The sequence below is a fragment of the Phyllostomus hastatus genome, unplaced genomic scaffold (assembly GCF_019186645.2).
Source record: "Phyllostomus hastatus isolate PE091 unplaced genomic scaffold, TTU_PhHast_1.1 phas_contig_137, whole genome shotgun sequence".
In the NCBI taxonomy this organism is placed as follows: Eukaryota; Metazoa; Chordata; class Mammalia; order Chiroptera; family Phyllostomidae; genus Phyllostomus; species Phyllostomus hastatus.
Window position 1 is genome coordinate 13,855,901 of NW_025333583.1, and position 13,485 is coordinate 13,869,385.

Sequence of the window (13,485 nt, forward strand, 5' to 3'; positions counted from 1 at the left end):
AAAGTTCTCCTTTAAGTGTATGTAAGAAAAATATATAAAAGAAAACAAAAAGGTTGATTCAGAAGTGTGCAAAGGAAGAGTTATCTGGAAATTAGATGTCTTGATCAGCCACTTTTATTCATCTGCTTCCTCATGCATTTCTAAATAAAGATTTTGATCTTGGTAGACTTTTCAAAAATATTTTCTTTTGCACCAGTTCAAACTCTGTGCTCACAAAGTAGACTACAACATTAAACTAGTTAACTATATGCCACTGTTAATACTTTGTTAATTGTTAATGATTACTAATTACCATACACCAGAATATTTTTCAGAATAAAAAAAAAAGGCTGATGCAGACCCACTGATAAAAAAGTTACAGGAAAAATACAATAAAACTGAAAGTTTTTAAAAGCTATGGAATGTTGAATAACCATCATATCTTCATTTCTAAATTTCAGTGTGTTTTATAATTTTAAATATCAAATATTTCATTGAATAGATTTTCTGTGTATTTTTAGCAGAATAAACACATGTCTACCAGGCTCTTGTAGTTGTGTAATTGACAGACATCTGCCTGGTTTCATTTAGTAGAGAAAGGTAAATTAATATTGTGCAGTTTTATAATCTTCTTATAAAATAATACATGATTTCTGTTAACCCATACAGTGGACCCAGGAATTTTATCTGAAGAGGGAAAAAATCCCAAAACATTGTTTCATCAATAGAAAATTAATTTAGAGTAAGAGTATAAACACATATTACTTTAAAAATATTTAGATGGGTAATCATAAAGAGAAAAAAGTTACATATTATTGTTCCTCCTCTCTCTTCCTCTTTTCTTCCCTACTAAGACCTTATACCTGACCCTATTCTAGGGCAAACCCCCTTGAATCTTCACTTTTTGGTACAATTATTCTTCTACTCCTTTGCCTTAAAGAATACTGTAGGGACTCAGCTCAAGCCTGGAATTCTACATGAATTTGAATCTTGGCCCCAGGAATTTCTAACTATAATTACTAAGCTCCTTTACCCTTCATTTTTCTTACATTGGACTGAATTTGGGGAATTCAGTCTGAAAATGAGAATTTCAGAGAATTCAGAGTGAAAATGTTTAAAATGGTGCTTGCCACATAATAAGTGCTCAGTAAATATTAGCCGTTATCATTTCTAGAGTTTGTAGTTGGAGATCTGCTCCTCCTATAAAGACGCCTTTTACCCTGTAACCTACTCTACAGCTAGGGGTTGCATCCAGGCTTCTCTCAGCTTCAAGTCATAATTTATAAGCAGGTACACCTACAATTCTGTGAGCATGGGAAGTGGGATGGGGAGGACAAATTTGTAATGCTCTTGGAATCCACGTGTAGTCCCCCTGCACCCTGCCCTTTGAAGTCATCTGCTAAATGCTGCTCATTCCCCACCTACGAATCAAAGATCTTGGCAAGTGACCTGAAATCATCTTTATAACTCCATGCAAGTCACTCCCTGGGTGACTTTGAATAAGTGTCCGGCTTATTGGTCTCATTCCAATTTCTTGCCTAATGGTTTCTAGAACTCCTAAAATCATTGAACTCCCTCAGTATTTGCACTTAGCCTATCAGAAACGAGGCCAATGGTGACATGCCTAAAGTTTGTCTTTCTAGTGATTTTAATCTGTTTTCCATAGTCTGTCCTCCTTTGGCCCACATGACTACTAAACTCATATCTGTTAACATAAATTAGATGGAATTAGATGCTTGGTTATATACTGATTAAGAGTATAGAATCCAGAGCCAATAGTTCTAGACTCCAACCTAGGGACTACATCAGACCTACTACTTCCTGTGTGATCTTGGACAAATTACTAAACTTTCTGGCCTCGGCTTTCTCATCTGTAGTATTATGTTTCTCCCAATCTTGTCACTGTAAATAAATTGTCTAGAACAGTGCCTGCTATCTTGGAAAATTGCTTTATATCTCGACTATGGCTAAATCTTCAATATGCTAGTTGATAGGGACTTTGATTCTATCTGAAGGATTTATATTGGTTACAATACTAATAACTATTTTAGAAAACAATTCCCTGGGGCAGAGTGATAGGTAGTAGGGCTGATATTTAGTCTCAGATTGTATTGTGATGGAATACAATAGATGTATATGCAGTAGTTTGTAAGTAATTTATCTTTTTTTAGTAAATAACTCAGTTTCTAGATATGTCTAGTAATACATCAACATGAAACTCCATCGAAATACCTGTTGTTGGAATCCTATTTTTAAATGTATAATAAATCCATTGCTCTCAAATTCAATTTTTTGTGTATGAACTTCAAAGGCAAATTAATGAAAACATTTTACACAAGACATTTTAGGCTCATTACTGACTGTAATGCCTTTTGGGTCACTTTCTTATAACCCCCATCAATTTTAAAATCGCATTTCACTCCTTAGACTTACAGTGGCATTTTAGAAATGTGCCTATTTGTTATCGTGGTTGTTTTTATTTTAAGTGTGAGAACATGGAATGGCATTTATATATGTATAGGTCCCTTTGGCAGACAAAAGAATTATAGGAACATAAGTTGAGACTTCTGGCTGCTATACCTCCAAAGAATTTGTTTAATATAGCACCATGAAACTACCTAATCTTTTCCAATTTGCTACCTATTTTTCTTTGTTATCTGTCTCAGTGATGTCTCATCTCCCCAACTGACTGCTACAGGCTAGCAATCTATAACAAAAACTCAGTCTCAATCTCAGATACAACAAAAAAGAGAGGCTGCAAGATTAATGGCCCCACCTGTAATTATGAAGTCCCAGCCACCGACATTACAAGACCCCTCATTATTTACACATGGTAGAAGTAGCGCTATGGGTTAGCAGCACTAAAGCATGGAGATATTGGTCTCTTAGTAACGAAAATGTTGGGTTATTCGATTGGGGAAGCCTACTGAGTTTTGAGTAGTGTTAGGAACTGTGGAGAAAAAAAAAAAGGTTTCTTCCCTTAAGGAGCTTGTCATAATTTCATCCATTTCAGTTTTCCCATGATAGTACCCATTTCTTATTAATTCATAGAAGAGACAGATCTATTCTTAGAGCTGCCAGGTGGAAGGGAGATAAAAACAGACACTGCTCCTGGAGACCATGGCACACACATGTGATAGAACTTCCTTTGCTCATGGTGAAACAGACCAGTACCTCGCTTCTCAAGGAATATCTATTCTGACAGGATAAAAAGGACAAATGTTGGAATATTCAGGGTTTTTCTTTCCCACCTGCTCAAACATTCTGAGTCTGCCAGGCTGATCCTTCCAGCCCACCAGGCCAAATGGCCCCTCACATCTACTCACATGCACAGTCTTCCTGGAGTGTAGCAATGCATACTCAGGATACATTAAAAAAAATGGGCAGAAAATGATTTAACCACAATGCTGAGGGAAAAAAAAGTATTTAGGGAAGATAGCTAAGTTGATCAATAATGTAATAATGATTCAGTGGGGGAGGATAGGAGGGTGAAGGCTTTGTGACGGAAGAAGGAACGAAGAGAGAAAGACAGGCCCTGGTGTGGGCTGTGGTGAGTGAAAGACATCAGGGAGTGAGAGGCACGTGAGCAAAGTGAGAAAAGATTTAGAACTGGGGCCATGTGCAAAGTGCATTTAATGCACTTTGAGAGGAGTAAGGTTCTTTTGGTTGAATTTTGGCTGCTGGACCATGCTTCCTGAATATGACACCAATCACAAATGGACTGTGCAGATGGCCGCAGTCCCTCAGGAGTCCATTTGCACCTCTGATCAGCAGTCTCACAGATGAGGGTCATGGAGTGGACAGAGGCCCTGGCATTGGTGACATCTGATCCTCTGCAGTAATCCAAAGAAGCGCTCCACCCATGGGTTCCTCTCTCCATTTCTGACACATACCTTGAAATATGCTCTGCACCCATTCCCTCCTCCCATGTACACTATCTTGTAATATTCTAGTAGCAGAGTGAGATGTCACTGAGTTGGATTATTAGTAACATTACTGCTGAGACTATGACTTCTCAAACTTTGCCAAGGCATGCAGAAACCTCTAATACCCACCATCCCTGTCTGCCAAGCCTGACAAAGTTCCTGACATGTCATACCCTCCTCTTTGCCTGTTGCACGACTGTGGTACCCTAGTGATCACTGATAAGCCCTTCTGTCTCCAGGTCACTTGATTTGTCTGCCACATCACTATCTATAACTCTTTGTCATTCTCTTGTGTTTTTATGTACAATCATGTGAGGGAGGGAGAAAAATGATTAACATAGATTGAGGCTTATTATATGCTGGGCACTTTACACATGTTATCCCACTTAGTTATCCCTAATGTGTACAGGAAGTATCATCATCTGTGTTTTACTAATGAGGAAAGTCAGCTCTTAGGTTGAAGTTTCTTGCCCAAGCTTCTGTCAATTATAAATAATGGAAATTGAATACAGATTAAAGTGATTCTCAAAGCTTGAGTTTTCTGCACTTTTATGAATACTTAAAGCAGTAAATGACAATATTGTAAACTAGTTACATGCTTAATGGTATTTTCAAATATTTTATCTTCCTTAAACTAGGGCTGCAATTTCCTATTGTAATTATAAATTCCAATTTACCAAAATGTGTTTATATTAGTTGACATTTATTTTAGTTCCATTTTACTGCTGAACTTTATTAAACAAGTAATAGAATCAAATAAGCCACTTAGAAGTACAAAAAGTACAAAGACGTTTTGATAGGCAAATATACTATGTAAAAAAGGGCTAAAGTGATATAAAGCAGCGAGCCTCTGTTTCTATTTTAGGGCTACTGCTGTTCTCTTACCTATAAAATGGGACAAATGATAGTACGTGTGTTATAAGGTGTAAAGGTGTGCTGGAAGAAGTGTAGAATATGTAGAACAGTAACATCATAGAGATCATTTTAGCAGATTTTCCATTCAATTAGAAATAGTCAATGTTTATTTCATTTTGACATAATATAGTGTAGGTTACTTCTATCAGCCACTTATATGATCACATGAGGCTGTGTATGCAAGTGGTAATCAACCATTATACGTTCTAAGTAGATTATTATCAAGTTTCTTTTTGACTGAAATTTATGTAAATCTGCCCATTTTCCTTGCATCTGCATGTAGAAACAGCTCTGTCTACACTCAACATGCTAACAGAGCAGCTGCTTCCTCCTGTGTCTGATTGAAGAGGTTTGGAAGAATGATACTCTTACAGGTTTTCTCACCCTACCCTGTCCAGCCTCCTATTTGTGTACCAGATTTCTGGTATTATCATTTCTCCTCTAGATTGATTTATGTTTACAGAAGGTTGAGAGAGAGAAAGAGAGAGAGAGAGAGAGAGGGAGGGAGGGAGGGAGGGAGGGAGGGAGGGAGGAAGGAAGGAAGGAAGGAAGGAAATGTGCTGAATAGGCTCAGGACTTGCAAACCTTTGTGGGAATCTGTGTGCCAGATAAATGGGCCAGTCCACTAGCTATCTACCTGTCAGTAATCCATTGAAAGTGGTTCCAGAAGAGTCCTCTGGCAGTCATAAATGATCTGTAGGGAGTTGAACCCCTGAGAAAAAGGTGGATAGAAGTACTGCAGACTAAATCTGATATATTTCACAATTTTGTTGAAGATCATTCTTGATTACATAAGTATATATGCTACTCTAAATTCTCTGTCTATAGATTGTTTGACTGAATAATATAACGGTCCTTGTAGAAAAACTACGTCTAACCAGGTTGACATTATCTATTTCTTTTTTCAATCCAGGGATTACTGGAAGCATTTCAAAATACTAGCTTCTGATTTAATTTATTAATAGGTGAAAAATTCCAGTTACAGTTTTTTTAACTTTGTCTTCCTAGTTAGCGAAAATACCTGCTTATCTTTTTCTGAAATAGCAAAATGTATAAAAGTTAGTTTCCATTCAATAATTAACTTTCAAATCATAGGCAAGATAAGAAGATTGAATTGAGACGGGGAGAAAAATGTAAAGTCAATTTACACACCAAAAGTGTGGGCATGAATAAATACGTGGCAGCGAGAACTGTCAGACAAAAACAAGGGAAATATTAGCATCTGATAAAAAAGAAAGAGTAATTCCACATTACATTAATGTCTTTAAACCCTACTGATTTGTTGGAATCATATTTTAACTTCACTATACTATGTGTGGTTTAGAATTTAAATGTCAGAAAAGCTATGTATGTTTTAGGATTGTTAGGGAGAAAAAAATGCAACCCAATGGAAATATGTCCACAAATTAAAGAGTAAATACTAGGAATGAGAGACAGCATAACTGTATACTGTTTATATCTGTAAGTTTGATTACCAAGCATCTGATTGGACTAACACTCTGGAATAAGTAGGAAGTACAATAGTCCTGCTTTATCCCAGGTGTAGGTGTTCCCAGACCTGAGTGGATGCCTGAAATGGTGGAGAGTAACAACCCCATATCCTGAAATGGTGGATAGTAACTATCTACTGTGGTAGATAGTATAAATAATGTTTTAATCTATACACACATACCTATGATAAAGTTTAATTAATAAATTGGGCACAGTAAGAGATTAACAGCTAGTGATATATGTTATATACAATGTGTAAATAATAAAAAAACAGAATAATTATATTGTAATTAAAATTATATGAATGTTGTCTCTCTCTCAAATATCTTGTTGTACTGTACTCATCCTTCTTCTTCTGATGATGTCAGATGATTCAAAACTTACATAATGAGATGAGGTGAGGTGAATGCCACAGGCATTGCGATATGGCATTAGATGTTTACCATAAGGGTTACTTGGACACAAGCATTGCAATACCGTGACAGTCGATTTGATACTGAAGTGGCTACTAAGTTACTAAGGGGCAGGTAGTGTATACAGTATTGATGTGCTGGACAAAAGGATCATTCACATCCCAGGAAGGGTAGAACAGGATAGTACAAGACTTTATTATGCTGCTCAGGCTGGTGTGCAATTTAAAACATTATTTTTTTCCTGTAATTTTCCATTCAATTACTGGACTATGGTTGACTGTGGATAACTGAAACCACAAGAGGTGAAACTGCAGATAAGGAGGAGCAACTACTGCATTGTCTTAAAATATGGTCATGATGTTAACAGAGTTTGGAATTATATCTCCAACTGGTATTTTGCATACATGCTTTGTTATCGTGAAACCACCACCATCAGAATTTCTGGTACTGGTTTTCAAAATATGGGTTTGTAAGCCCTGGCTGGGTTGTTCATTGGTTAGAGCATTATCCCAATATACCAAAGTGGCAGGATCAATCCCTGGTCAGGGCACATACAAGATACAACCAATGAATGCACAAAGTGAGCAGAACATTGACTCTCTCTGTCTCTTTCTCCTTCTCTCTCTCTCTCTTTCTCTCTGTTCCCCCCCCCCTCATATCCATCAAAAAGATATATAGATTTGTGTACCTTACCCCATACTAGTGAACAAGCTACTCAAGTGTCCACACTAACTTTTGGGAAACATAACTGAAACCCTCTTATACTCTGCAGGCCACACCAAGTCTTTTAAGTGCTCGCACACCTTGACCAGTTTCACAATGTGTCTGCAGAGTGAACTCCAACCTGTGTAGGAGACTTTCAGAACACTTTGTAAGCTCACACTGCAGCTGCTATTTCCATTCAAACTGTACAAGGGATCCTAAACTATTCAGTAGGTCTCCGAAGAGTTGTGCTCATCCATGCCTCTGTGCCCTTGCTTAGGTTAATCATCCAGTCTGGAACTCCCCTTCCCTCCCCCTCTACTGGACAAACTAGAACATGCAAGCCCAATTGTAATACCCAGCCCTCTGCAGAGCCTTTTTTGAATCCTTGCTCTCCATTTTATGCATAACTATATTTATCAAATATTAGGTTTATCAAAATTATTTGATATTTTTCTGCCTATTTCCTGCAACTTAAAAGCTCCCAGAGGACAAGGAACTTACTTAATCATCTTTTTATCTTCTGGCCCAGATAGAGACTGGTTTAGTGTAGGCTTTCAGCAAACGCTCTACGTCCTTCTTTTAAATTATATGGTCATAAAAAGAGATATTATTCTCTTACTCATTCCCCAGTAAAAGCAGTTTTAAGAGGTCAAGACTGCCATAGTTTAAAAGGACTGGAAGAAGAATCCAGAGACATAATGGCATTGTCTTTAGCTAGAGGCAGTTGGAGGATATAACCTTTTATGGTCAGCAGTGACTTCATATTTTGTGACTCTTCAACTGTCCTGGCATATTGCTTGCAGAAAGCAGTCCAGGGGTACAATTAAATCCCATCTCTGCTGTCAGTTCTACAAACAAGCAAAACTTCTAGCATGGATTTATGACTCTCTTATAAATATCAAAGTGGCTCAGGGACTCTAGTTCCTAAAAAAGGAATACAAAGCTACATTTTTAGTAACATCTGCTAGACGAGCACAAAAGATGAACTTAGTCATATTTGCTAACTTCTACAATAAATAATGCATTGTCAAAGCAGAGGTGATTGCCTGTGAATTAAAACAACGCTGATGTGCAATAACATCAATGCTGATTTTTAAAGATTTAAATGGTTGCAGAAGTTACAGAAGTATTTGTTTACAATTTTTATTTTCTATTTTTACCCACTTGATTGAGTTAGAATGACAGCAGGAGGAGATATTAATTTAAATAATTTTTGCCATCACTATGCTGGGTTGGACAAGCAGATTCTTATTGTAAAGTGACATTTCTCACATAGTTTTATTTTTATTTTGAATTATTTTTTCTTAAAAAAAATTTATTTTTAGAGAGAAGGGAAGGGAGGGAGAAAGAGAGGGAGCGAAACATTGGATGTGACATAGAAACAATGATTGGGTGCCCCTTGTACACGCCCTGACAACCAAACCTGCAACCTAGGCATATGCTGAGACTGGGAATGGAACAGATGACCTGTCACTGTGCCAGTCAACACCCAAACAACTGAGCCACACCAGTCAAGGGTTCTCACATAGTTTTAAAAGAATTGGTATAACAAACAATAGAAAATATCACACTTAGACATGGAAATAGGCAGATTCGGATAGCCCTGGCAATTCTAGTGCCCTAAAGCATTTCTCCCAATTACAGAGGCCAGCATTTGACTAATCCCTCTTTCTGCTGTCCTCATTTTAAAAAATGTACTGCTAGAGAAGTAGTTTACAAGAAGACCAATTCACCCTAAAATATTAGTGACCTGTATGATCTCTTTCCTCATGAAATCAGGCCTAAGTATTGTGTATCTGAGACTAGAGGATAGAAAGGGAGCTCTCAATAAGATATTGAGCCACAGTTAAGGTATTTTTCTTTGGGGAGACCAACAAGGGACCCTCCAGAGATCATACTTATCCTGTCCGGCTGATTTCCTTGCAGATGTCTGACACATAAATCACTGTATGAGGGATGTAGTGGACGTGCAGCCGCCAGGTCTTACACTGGAAATGTTCCAGCTCAATCTGGCTTAACCTGCCTCTTCTTCCCTGACCTAGGACTGCTACCATTCAGATTCATTGGTTTCTTTCCTTAAACCGATAGAGAATGAATATTAGATACAGAGTAGTCAAAACCTTTTTCCTTCAAAATAATGCTGAATTAATTCTAAACACTATTAGAGTAGTAACGATGTCTGTTTGAGCCTAACTCCAATACTGAACATCGTTCTTCATATACAGACATGGGAGGTATGCAAGAAATACTTATGGATAGATGGATGGAAGGAAAGTGAGAAAAAAGAAGTTCTGTTTTTTTTTTTACAATTTTAGTTATGTAATTAGTAAGGAAACCTTTCATCTACCTTCTCATCTTTTAACACTTTTGTGCGGCAGCAATGTTGGAAACCAAAAGTTAGAAACAGAATTTAAAAACATAGTAAACACAATAGTCCATAAAACTGTACTACCCAATTGTACACAAGCATCAGACCAAGGTTGCAGGCATGCAAGTGTAGCAACTGCATCAGTTCAAAAATATCTCCAGTTGAGTATTTTTGGTAAAATATTTTGACATTTACTTAACTGCAAAAACTCAGTGAAAATAATGTTAACACAAGTGCCATATCCCACAGAGTTTGGAAGACGAATGCCGAACTGACTGCCTGGGCAGATTCTGAAAAGGTCAAATCTCTAGGGGTAATGAGATGAAGGACAGGGCGGAAGGAGTGACCGTTTACAGAAGCACATTCAGTTCATAGTCCTGCAGCCCATTTAGGGACGCAGAATTCTGAGATGTGATCAACTCCTTCAGGTTTCCAAAAAGGGGCAGAGGGAGTATAAATAAAATTGAGTGAAATCACAGAAGAGAAGCAATTGCTGGCATCCTTTTAGAGCAATAATAGGTATTTCTGCCTAAATAAGAATGAAAACTACCAAAAAATATCATGACATGTAAACAGTCACAGTTAAATTATTTAAACTTTCTATGTGGTGGGGGTGGGCACTATATCACTTTTTCCATAGTAGTTGGGCCTTGCCATGATACTCGGTCAAGAACCATAAACAAAATTCAAATTTTATAGTCATAATCTTTTTCTTTTTGGATCTGGAAGTAGGTCTTGGGGTAGTAAATTGATGCTACAAATATAAAATATAAACAATACACAATTCAATGAAAGGGGAACACTGAAAATATTAAAATGTCATTAGTAAGTTTTTTTTTCCCAGCTAAAGATAGTACTCTGGACACAGTGAGTAAAGCTGTATATTTTATTAGCCCCAAACACAACTAGTCGTTATAGATTAAACAGGGGATCACCCTCTGCTTCAGATAGTTTCAGTTAACGGACCACTTTGTGGGCGATTTAAAGGATTGTAACGCATCTGAAGGAAAGCATTGCCATTCGCTGCTTTCTAATAAAAAAAGTTTTGACTCAGAAAAAGTTTTCACTGTGTCCCATTTTATTTCACAGTCCTTTCTAATTTCCGCTAGTATAAATCAATTTAGATTTATTAGCTTTGTTCAAAAGAACTCCAGTAGGTTTTTAATAATAATTATCATTATCACTGATTAAAGTTATATTGTTCAGGCCAGATGGAGTCCTTTTCCTGTCAGCTAGAATGAGCTTGCATTATGCAGTATAATGCATTCAAATCTAAATAAACAGATGGCAGGCAGAGTGACAGGATATTATATGCTGGTGATGTCAGCAGCAGCGCTTTGCAAACAGAACTGCTTTAAATAAACTCTGTTGTGGCAAGGACCCTGATGCTTTTTAAGAAGGTGACTGGAATTGAGAGTAAGTGTTGTATTAACTTGGAAATCTTACTGTTCACTTGCAGAGGGTGGACCATTAGGAGTGTCTGAGGTTCAGCCTGAGAGAGTGTGTCTGCTTATCCTGCTCCTTAACTGAGAAAGCATTTAACTTGATATATTTACTAAGTCAGTTTCATAAGGAGAGACAGAGAGAGTGAGCTGCCCAGGTGTAAGAACTTCCAAGTTGAAGTTAAAACTGTGGGTCAAGAAAAGAAGGAAACATTTGATAATGGAAACTCTATTCCATAATTTTTGCAACATGTTGAAATAAATGTCTTGAATAGGCATGTAAGCATTTGAATTAATATTAGAAAATTAACAGAGAAGGATTAATGAGTATGCTATAGAAAAGCTTTCAGCTTTAATAGATTTTATGTCTACTTTGCATTCTAAAAGTAAGCCCATTCCATACCCTAGTACCCACAAAAACGTAGAGAGAACCTGTGGAATTCAGAGCCAAACTTCAAAGGAAGTCATTATGCACGATCTCTTTAGCTAATTTTCTTTTCTTGAGTCCTTATGGGAATTTCTCTGTGGGGCACTGTATTTGCTGAGACACACCATATTTTTCAAACTATAAGGCACACCTTCCCCACCCCCGACTCCGACTCCCGCATTTGGGAGGAATAATGGTAGTTAATGCCGCTGTTGAGTTCTGTTTATACTTACATTAGTGAAATATTATGTTATTAAATATTTTACTACATTTTTTCCTTCAAATTTTTTTCCCTATTTTCCTCTTCTAAAACCTAGGTGCATCTTATGGTCTGAAAAATACGGTATATCCATGGTGGCAGTCTTTAAGAGGAAGACACAGCTGCCGGAGCTTAAGGCTAATATTTGAAACTAAAGGTAGTAACAATAGCAATTTTAGTCAAGGTTATTAAATAATAGAAATCCGGCAAATTTAGCTGTTTAAATGCTTGAAATTTTCACATAAAGCTGTCGGTTCCCACACTGGCCCTGTACCCCGAGGGCAAGGAGAGACCAAACAGAGAGGCAGGCAACTCCAGACTGGTAGGTGGAGGGTTTTAATGAGAAGGGAACTTACATGTATGTACGATGCTTGTCTTCAGTGGCCACAACATGAGTAGACTTCCACACATCACCAGAGAATCTTAAAAGTTTATACAGAGACTTTAACTCGGTTCAGTCATGTATGCAGTCCAGTTGGTTTCAACAACAGCTTCTTCTCTCGATGTTACACCCTGGAAAGGGCTGCTAGTTTGAGAATATTAGTCAGGTACATTCTGAGGGTGGGGGGAAGGGGATGATATCTGATTGCCCAGGTTGAGCTCAAGGTTCAGCTGATGGTCACATCCTCTTCATGACTTCCTACAATTAAATATAATCTAAATTAAGTATGCAACCTTATTGTGATGGCTTGTAATGCATTTATAAGAACACATTCTTGTTTTCATATACTTCCACTTAACTATTGATTTAGTCCTTAATAACTCTTGGTAACTGTAAGCCATGAACTTTAGAAATAATAGCAAGTAGAACTGATCATAAGTTTAAAACTGCTTGGTAATCAAAGCAAAACTTATTCAATGGAAATATTTACTTTTTACCGGATGGTAAAATTCACAAATCCATTGATTTCCTTTTTATTTTATAGAAAATGATGAGAGGATTTTGAATATGAAAAGATTGTATTTCAGTTTCACATGTATTTGACATTCAGGTGTTTTATTTTTGAAAAAAAAATTTATTTATTTATTTTTAGAGAGAGGGGAAGGGAGGAAGAGAGGGAAACACAAATGTGTGGTTGCCTCTCATTTGCCCCCCAATGGGGATCTGGCCCACGATCCAGACCTGTGCCCTGACTGGGAATCAAACCGGCCACCCATTGGTTTGCAGGCTCGTGCTCAGTCCACCGAGTGACACCAATCAGAGCTGACATTCAGGTTTTGTTACTTAAGCAGGTGCATGAATTTTTATTTTATGAGCCATGTTTCAACTGTACTATGACATAAAAACCCTCTTAAAGAAGCAGGAATGTTTCCCTTGAGGAGATACAGTCCAAGAGTGAAAGTGTGCCTGTGTTGTTTCCTCTCCTGCAGGTGGACGTTGCCATAAGTCCTGCACCGGCCGATGCTGGGGCCCCACAGAAAACCACTGCCAGACGTGTGAGTATTCAACTGACAGAAAGCATAGGCTTGAAATGGTTAGGTCATTCTAATAACTGATGATTTTCAGGCCTCTGGTGATCATAAACATGAACATGAGTTTTTGCTTCCTTGTGGTAAATT

The 13,485-nt window shown here is 37.5% G+C and overlaps 1 protein-coding gene across 6 annotated transcripts in view; it reads left to right on the top strand.

Moving 5' to 3' along the window:
* ERBB4 (erb-b2 receptor tyrosine kinase 4) overlaps window positions 1-13,485 on the top strand; it is a 969,394-nt gene that overhangs the window by 650,474 nt on the left and 305,435 nt on the right. For all 6 annotated transcript variants that reach the window (XM_045852658.1, XM_045852676.1, XM_045852684.1 and 3 more), the window contains exon 5: window positions 13,297-13,362. In XM_045852658.1, the coding sequence (XP_045708614.1) occupies window positions 13,297-13,362 (66 nt within the window). The remainder of the gene's footprint in view (window positions 1-13,296; window positions 13,363-13,485) is intronic.